Below are 9,725 nucleotides of genomic sequence, written 5' to 3' on the forward strand. Positions count from 1 at the left end.
AACCGAGACTGACCCCTTATGCAACTTGATGTCAAAAATGCATTCCTTAATGGAGATCTTGAAGAGGATGTATACATGAATTTACCGTCTGGTCTTGAAGGGTCCTTCCCTAGTGGCAAAGTATGCAAGCTCCAGAAATCTCTATATGATCTCAAACAATCTCCCCATGCTTGGTTTGTCTGATTCACCAATTCAGTAATCAAGTGCGGTTATACTCAAAGTCAGGCTGATCATACAATATTCACAAAAAGATCCGAGAAGAAGATTGTTGTACTTATTGTGTATGTTGATGATATCATTCTTATCGGTGATCACACTGAAGAATTGACAAAGTTAAAGAAGTTTCTAGCCCATGAATTCGAAATCAAGGACCTCGGAGACTTGAAGTTCTTCTTGGGAATGGAGGTTGCAAGATCCAAAATGGGGATAGCCGTAACTCAAAGGAAGTACACATTGGACCTATTGAAAGAAACCAGTATGCTTGGATGCAAATCAATAGATACTCCAATAGACCCGTATAAAAAGATTGGAATGGAGAATGATAGTTTACCAATCGACAAAGGACGATATCAGCGGCTTGTTGGAAGACTTATTTACTTATCCCACACCAGACGAGACATAATCTTTTCAGTAAGTATATTAATTCAATTCATGAACTGTCTTTCTGAGGAACATATGGGAGCTGTCAACCGTATCTTGAGATACTTAAAGATGCACCAGGGAAAGAATTATTATTCAAAAGGAATGATAGTCAAAGGGTAGAAGTCTTTACTGATGCTGACTAGGCAGGAAATATATTCACCCGACGATCAACCTCTGGGTATTGCTCTTATGTATGCGGCAATCTAGTGACATGAAGAAGCAAGAAGCAATCGGTGGTATCTCGGAGTAGTGCAGAAGCAAATACAGAGCACTGGCGCTTGGTATCTTTGAAGGAATGTGGATCAAAAGATTTCTCAAGGAACTTGGAATTATGGTAGAAAATTCTATCAAGATGTTCTGTGACAATCAAGCAGCAATCAGTATCGCAAAGAATTATGTTCATCATGACCGAACGAAACACATTGAGATTGATCGGAACTTTATTTCAGAAAAGGTGGACAATGGAATCATTGAATTGGTCTATACCCTTCTAGAGACCAAACCGCAGACATTCTTACCAAGGCTCTCCCTAAGTCAAGTTTTGATGAGCTAACCAACAAGCTAACTGGGCATGTACAATCTGTACAGCCCACTTTGAGGGGGAGTGTGGAATTACGCTCCTTATTATTTACTTTAATTCTATTTAGTACTTGCTATATTTAGTCATAGTATAAAAATGGTAATTCCTTAATTATAGGTATTTATGTTTATTCCGTAATTATAGGAATTACTTAATTGTAGGAAGATTTATTTCCTCTTTCTATTTTTTGTACTCGCCTATTTATAGGTGAATTATCTGTGTATTCATGTGAGAAAAGTATTATTCAAAACTCACATTTATGATACAAGGTATTGATACAATTTACTTTATATGATCATAATGCAGTGCATAGATTATTCTTCCTTCCAAAATTATCATAACCCTAATTTAATTACACCTTAATTTTTTTTTTTTGTGCATTTCTAATTTTTAAAATAAACCAAATTGACATTGTTGTGTGTTCGGCTTGTCCTAGATGTAAAATGTAGTAATAACTTTCCAGCATTGTTAAGTTTGCAAAGTTATTCATTCTCAAAGAAACTGGAATTTATGAAAATATTGTCTGATTATAATTTTGTGAAACACCGAAATTTTTTAACACAGTAAAAAATGCCAAAACTTGAACTGGGGTTTGACACTGAATTTATTTGAAACTGGAACATTCAGGATAAAGCCAAGACTGAAACTGAAATTGATTTTGTAATTTTTATTTATAGTTTTCTATTGCTAACTCATAGCTGTTGTATATTCCTAATGTTAGTAATGGTCTAAAGTGTATTCTTTTTCAAGTCATAAATCAAGTAAAATTTTCTCATTGCCTTAAAAACTGAAATTAGTTGAGATACACATGACGTCATTTATGGCATCATGGATCGTTTTTGTTGAATTTTGATTGATTTGTGTCCATCTCTTATAGGATGGTCAATATTCCTTGGAAGCTTTGCAGCATTTTTGCACCCTTGAAGCACAACTAGCTTTTCTGTTGAGGATCAGCCACAAGTACGACAGGCATGGTGCTAAATTTCTGTTATCTACTGATGCTTTGGAGCATCTTGGGTCATGCAGGGTCATGAACTTGCAAACCAATTTTTTTTTTTTTTTACTTAAGCTGTATTTTTATTGTCATGACATAGCTTTAAAGCTTCCCAGATTGATAATCATATTTATAGGGACTTGCAAGGCATACTGGTATCAGTTTGGGAAGAAATCTCTCTGGTGAGGGTGATAAATATCTGCTTGTGACGCCAATACTGAGACTGGTTTCTAGTTTGACATCGCTTGTGGATTCATCAGAATTTCTTGAGGTTTTTTTTCTTACCAGTTTATGCTTTAGCTTTTGATTTCTGTATCAATATTAATCTTGTTTTTAAGTTATTATTTTGATTGAATAATTGAATTAATGTAGATTATGTACTATTAGCTTATATTATATTGCTCAATAAATTGAACCATTGTTTATATTGACGTAATAAAATATCATTTTATAAACAAATTGTAGCTTTGGATTACTTCGGAGGAGACTTATATTAAGTTTTTTAGTTAGTTTTGTTAGTTTGCAAGCCACCTTCTGCTTGACTTGCTAAATGGCATAGTCACACTGAGGCTTGATCCATCATTGACTCGACTTGTTGGCTGGATGTTTCACTTCAGTTAGTGAAATCAATATAATTGATTTACAAATACTATACAATATAATTTCTTTGATGCAAATGGAATGAAATCTTTGAAAGTACCACCTTTCCCTAGAAGATAGCAATTTAGATCTTAATCTTTTGGTCCAATCATCCAGGAGGCTTTCAAGGACCTGAAGAACTTATGAGGGGCTTGTGTTCCTCATTGGGAAGACTGCAAAGTCAAGTATATTACTTTTCAGGAGTTAATTAAAACAACTTTACTTCATACAAACACCAATGCTGCACCCATGTATCATTGAAGCGACTTAAGCAAACATGCTAAAAAAGAAAGGATCTTCTATTGCGGGATGGATTTGAATTTGTTGCCTTTTCATTGAAAGAAAACTCCAAAGCTGGTACCATAATATACATTTAAATTCCTTGTATGATTGTTATTTACTAAGATTGAGTATTGGAGATTCGATTGTCTTTTAACTTCTTTCTATATTTGTTGGATTTCTTGTTTGAAATATTTTTTATATGACATCCCTTGAACACATAATTAGATGAATTAAAATCAAGTGGAGCTCCGCCACAATCTCTCTTATCTTCTCCACAAGCAAGGTCAAGTAGTATTCACATTGATTGAATAAGTTTGTAATTACTCTACCTTCATCTTCTCATTTTAATCGTAAAAATTGATCTTGTTTGTTTATCATTAACTGATTTCTTATCTTTTCTTTTTTTTCCCTTTTTTTTTCCTCACCATACCAAAATACTTTTGAAATATGGAGTGGCTTTTACAACCTCTTTGTTTGCCCCCCTCAATCTGGACTACGATCCATAATCTACTACCTTGTCACCCTCATTTACTTGAATTTCATTTGTAACATGGAGTAGCGATTCCCCTTTCATCTCGTCTCCTACTTTCTGGCGTTTCTGGCATCTTCTTTCATTGTATTGGTTTCTTGCTCATTGGTACTAGTTTCTTGCTATATCCTTGTAGGAATGTTGAGAAATTAGAAAAAATATGAAAAAAAATGCTTAGTTTTTTATTGTTTCTATTTGTGCAATGTGTGTCGGTTTTTATAAACATGTCTACAAGTTTTAAAAAAGAAAATAAATTAATTTTCTATAAAAAGTGAAGAAATTAAACAAATTACTCGATGCAATATTGGTTATAACCTAGGGGTGAGCATTGGTTTGCTTCATGCGATTAGTGATCAATTTTTTAATTTGACCATTCTTTAGTTTCATAAATTTTTATAAAGTTATAAGATTTGAAGGCATCTTCAAAATAGATTCTTCTGCTTGAGATTTTCATTCAACACGAACATCATTAGGGATTTGATCATTTGAACTCTGTTTTGCTTACAAAATATTACATTTAAAAATTCTATTCATTGACTTTTTTCATATAGAACTTGAAATTTAATTTTAAAATTAGGCATCCCCTGTTGAAATATTTTATTAAGTCATCATCGGAATTTTGCTTGAAATTTAATTTTAAAATTAGGCATCCCCTGTTAAAATATTTTATTAACTAAGTCATCATCAGAATTTTTATCATTTGATTTGAATATTATCAATTTTGTTTTGCTTACGAAGAATCAGGTTCATAATTTATATATATTGATTCAAATATTTGTTAAAATTTAATTTTAAAAACGTGATTTTCTGGTAGAAATATTCCATCAAGTTGGCCCATCTTCGAAGATTTCAATCAATTGATTTGAACATTTCTTACTCTCTTGCTTGCAGAGGATTAATTTCATAATTTATAGAAATTGAATTTATTCAAGTATTTGCTAAAACTTAATTTTAAAAATAAAATCCATTTGTTGAAATATTCTCTTGATTGCCAGTTTTGTCTTGCTTATTGAGGATCAGGATCAAGGATTGTATTGATTGAATTTGATCGTATAGAATTTAAAATTTAATTTAAGAAATGATCTATCTTGTTCCAATATTATCGATCATCATCAGAAATTTTAATCATTTGATTTGAATTTTTTTGTTTTTGTCTATTTTACTCTGGGTGACGTTCATAATTTGAATAAATTGAATTTATTCAAATATTTATAAAATTTAGATTTTAAAAGGTAGGTCCCTCTAGTTGAAATATTTTATTAGCTCGACTATCATCAAGAAAGTTAATCATTTGAATTGCTTGTCGACTCTATTTTAATTGTAAAGTATCAAGTTCAAAATTTATATAAATTTAACTTGTTCAAATATTTGTTAAAATTAAACATCTGTGGTTGAATATTCTATAAACTCGAATATGACTTGAATAACCTAAAATATTCATAGTTGATATTCAAGAGAAATTTGGAATTTGAAAATCAGTAAACATCAATCATGTCAACTCCACTCTTTATGAGGAAGAATATTGTATTGACTTAGCAAAACCTCACTCTTGTCAATTCAGATATTTTTCGTTAGGAGGATTGGACTGGCCAATGCGGGACTTAGTCTTTTTATGGAGAGAATGATTAGGACCGCAATTTGCCTTCCTTAAGGGTCAATTGTGGTGCGAAAGACGCAGACGATTCGATCAAACTAAATTCTATTAAAGAGTTGTTCTGAATTGCAGAATGAGAACCAAGAGTGTGATAAACTAGTTTAATTAAATCGTTGTAAAGATGCATGGTACATTTTATTTCATAATTCATTCATGTTGCACATATACTCGAAAGCGTGAAAATTTTTATCACAAGAACACATATTTATATAGAGCTTTTATATCTAATGTAATAAAAATATAAATCTAAAAGTTTGTCTAAGCTTCCAATATTATAATGTAAAAGCTATAAAAGTCACAAGTGACTTCTCGCTCGGGTGTTCCTTACCCCTTAGCGAAAGTTAACAACGTAGAGTAAGTTACAATAGGCTCTGTAATACAATCAATGTTAAAATAAAATTTTATAAATGAAAAATAAATGTGCATAGTCATATATAACTCAAAATAAAACATGTAAAAAAATTAATGTATTTCTTTTATTCATGTGTAAAACATTTATTTCATTTATTCATAAAACTCGTCTATCTAAGAAAGAAAGTGAATCTCTGAACTAGCACAAAAATGAGATTCCATCTTACCAATTTCGCTCTAGAGATCTAAATCGAAAGCTTCGACTCTTTGTCATGTGCACAGATCACTCTTGCACAATAGCAAGTATGTTGGAGCTCTCCCGTCATGCCAAATTGAAGGATTTGGGGATGGAGAAATGGAGAGAAATCGATATTTAACTTTGATTTCAAGTGATACCATCCGTCTCATCACAGCCGTTGCATATGCAGTTTAGTGTGAAAAATTCCTTTTGGAACAATGTTAGAGGTTACGAAAAGAGATTATGATTAATTATAGGTAATTATAATATAACTTCATATTCTTATATTTTCTCTTGTGTTTTAAATTCATGCATTGCTTTATATACAAATTGATAGAATTCCCAACTATACAAAATTTTGAGGCGTACCTTGAATATTTAAGAAATGTGTTACAAAACTGGCCAAAATGAACACTCAATTTGTGAACTCTAGTCCATGTGAGGAGGGTCGGAATGGCCAAAATGGAAGCTCAGTCTTATCAACTTCAATTTCTATGATAAGAAGAATCATATTGGATATGATAAGACTTAACTCTGCTCTATAAACAAAGCGGCCCTCTTTAGAGTGTGCATAACTTAATGATTTTTAATTCAATTTTTTAATGCAAAGATTTTCACAAAATTTAAATAATTTACAGATGTCTTATGATAGAACACATTTTAGTATATACATATATGCAACCAACGAATTATTTTCAAATCAAATATTTGAACATTTTTTAATTTTCAATTATTCACTTTCTATCCACTCGTTTGAATGTTACGTTTACTGTGACAATAGGAAATGAAATATTTGTTGTTCATTTTTATTATTTTCACTTGACCTCTAATTTATGTACTCTTTGATGCTCGACAAAGTCACACTTATACTCAAGTGTGCAGTCAATTTTATTAAAAATTTGTTATATGTTTTTTTTTTTTTGTCAGAAGCTGGGATTTCAACTTCATTGCAAATTCTGTATATTTGTCCCCAACTCATTAAGAAAGACTTGTAATATAATACTAGTTTTCAATTGAAGGTTCGATTTAAACTCGTTAAGTAGCTAATGAGTTTAATACATGTTTCAGTTGAGCTCATCAATGAGCTATCAAGTCTCTCATTATCCAGTCATGTGTTCATTTGTTATTTTCATGTACAAATCCTTTCAATTCAAAATTTGGCAACATTCCAACATCACCTACCTTAGTCTGAAACTATTTAGGCCATAATGGGACTTCACCCAAACTGCCTAAAGAATGCATGCTCTTGTTGACACGGGCTTTTTGCTCCAAAAGTTGAACCGGTTTAATCCGAACTAGTTCAGCCCCCTCCCCTCTTTTGATTAGGCGGGAGACTTCCCTCCTTATTTTTGTTTCTCGTCTGTCCCATATCTATTTATATGTGTTTTTAGATCCTAGGGTTTCAGTTTCCCCTTAAGGGTTGTATCTGACAGTTTGGGAAGTGCTCCAACTGAATCTATCTTTCCGGTGGTGATTTATCTTTCTGAAGATCCACCTCCTTCCCCCATCCTTGTCGCCTGTAGATGTCCTGCAGCTTCCCTATCCCAGCCGCCCTTGTCTTTGCAGCCATCCATAACCTTTCGCCTGGCAGTTCGGCCTCATTTACCCACTCTCTCCGTGAAGCCCAGATTCCTTTACTCCTTTCCCTTCCTCATGAAACCCAACTCCTGTCATTCTTTACCCTCTCGTAAAGCCCAGCCACGGTTTACTCCTGTGAAACCCAGATCTCATATTCTTTTCGGGACCCCAGCTCCCGCAGTTGTTCTTCCCCATTCCAATCCTGCGGGTTGCTTCATCACACCCCACTACAACCTATCTCAATCGACCTAACAACAGCCCCTAATTGCCTCGAGGGTGTTATATGTGCTTGTCGTACTTTATTTCTTTCTTTGAATAGTTAACTTTGTAGTGTGAGTCTTATTGTAATATTTTCATCATTAACATTATTATCCCCGTTTTATTTTGTGGCTTGGGCATTTTTCCTCCGGTATCAGATCTAGGTCAACCTTAGTCCCATCGTGAGGTTACCACCCTTAGCCATAACCCTTGACCTAACTCTAAATTAAATCTTTAGCCCTCTCAGCCTTAGCCATAACCCTTGACCTAACCCTCAATTCCTCTTGCTGATTTCAAAATTTAATAACTCTAAATTAAATCTTTAGCCCTCTCAGCTTCCACTCTACACCCTAGCCCGAACCTACCCGGGATGAGATACAGTGTGATGTCACGGACAAAAAATCCTACATCGACTAGTTGTAGAGCTGAAAAACAGTATTTAAGTCTTAGATTGTCCACCAACCCACACCCTAGCCCGAACCTACCCGGGATGAGATACAGCGTGATGTCACGGACAAAAAGTCCTACATCGACTAGTTGTAGGGCCGAAAAGCAGTATTTAAGTCTTAGATTGCCCACCAACCTTAAGAGCTCTTTTGGGTGATGATTAGTGGTATCAGAGCAAATTACATGGTCCAGTGGGACCCTCGGTGGAGTCAATCTGTGACGAGGGCGTCACGTGATTGGGTGGAGGAGAATATCATGGACAAAAAGTCTTGCATCGACTAGAAGTTAATGACTCTGAGGTGATGGGCAGCCCCGCGGAGCATGAGATTATGGTGTCTAGAGCTAGTCTTACAGACGGTGAGTGGAACATCAATAGGAATGATCTTGGATGCCTACAAAGGTTATGAGTTTAAGGAGCTGACATCAAATACAGGTCCACCCCAGATAAGTCAAATGCAGATTTTTCAGAGTTGCGTCGAAGGAGAGAGGTCTAGCATGTCAGAAATGAGTACATTGTGTTCCATGTAGAGAATATTACATGGAGTTATTAGAGGTTACTTTCAGGTCAGCATGAGACATTTCATCAGATGTCCAGACGGGAGAGATGAACCCCAATTCTATTATGGCCCGAAGGAGTTTGATCGGGACTAAAATTCTGGAATGGGATTTGGGTGCTATCTGTAGGGAAGATGTCTCTCTTGAGGTGCTAGTAAGAGTTGTGCACCGTGATTTATTTCTCCTCACATACAGCTTATTAGTTGTACGCAACCGAGTACGAGGAATGGATGAAGTAGGTTACAGCTGGGATGACACGATACCTGATTTATTGGGATACTCGTCTAGCTACAATGCCAGCTCATCTCATGTCAAAGGTGGATGAATATCTCTTCTATCAGAATGCGCTTTGGAACAACGTCTACTTATACGACGTATCAGAAGACTCGACGGTGTGCCATAAGGAGTCAAAGTTTCGACGAATGAGGTTGAAGCTCCCCCAACTCTGGAATAATGACACTAGAGTTTTTCTCTAAATATTGAACCGATTTGACCTGAGCTGGTTTAGCTGAGTGAGGGGGCTAAACCAACCCCTCCCCTCTTTTCATAGGAAGGAAGTTTCTCTCTTTCTTATTTTCATTTTCAGCCAATCTCCTCATTTTTCAGTTCAGATTTGTGAGGACAGCTGTCGACGTTCGAGTTTTCTCTCGAGGGTTGTATCTGACGTTTATGTCGGTGCTCCGGTTGTATCCCTCTCTCCCATGATGATTTATCTTCGTTAATGTTCACCACACCCCCTCCTTGTCCTTTGTAAGGGTCCCGCAGTTTCTCTGTCCCAGCCGCCCCTATCTCTCTGCAACCATCCATAACCTTTCGCCTGGAAGACCTGCCGTTATTACCCAGATTCTGCCCCGTGAAACCCAGTTCCGTAGTTCCCCTCCCTTAATGTCCAGCAGCGGTGCACTTCTGTCAAACTCAGATTCTGTATTCCTATCATGACCTCAACTTCCGTAGTTATCTCCCCCCACCCCCCCCACC

The 9,725-nt window shown here is 35.3% G+C and overlaps 1 protein-coding gene across 1 annotated transcript in view; it reads left to right on the forward strand.

Annotated features, from left to right (window-relative positions):
- The window catches only part of LOC110033735 (nuclear pore complex protein NUP205-like), a 43,910-nt gene that overhangs the window by 18,881 nt on the left and 15,304 nt on the right, over positions 1–9,725 (forward strand). The window contains exons 3-4 of the mRNA XM_020737801.1: positions 2,100–2,268; positions 2,351–2,487. Of these exons, the coding sequence (XP_020593460.1) occupies positions 2,100–2,268; positions 2,351–2,487 (306 nt within the window). The remainder of the gene's footprint in view (positions 1–2,099; positions 2,269–2,350; positions 2,488–9,725) is intronic.

This window comes from Phalaenopsis equestris, unplaced genomic scaffold (genome assembly GCF_001263595.1).
Source record: "Phalaenopsis equestris unplaced genomic scaffold, ASM126359v1 Scaffold001271, whole genome shotgun sequence".
In the NCBI taxonomy this organism is placed as follows: Eukaryota; Viridiplantae; Streptophyta; class Magnoliopsida; order Asparagales; family Orchidaceae; genus Phalaenopsis; species Phalaenopsis equestris.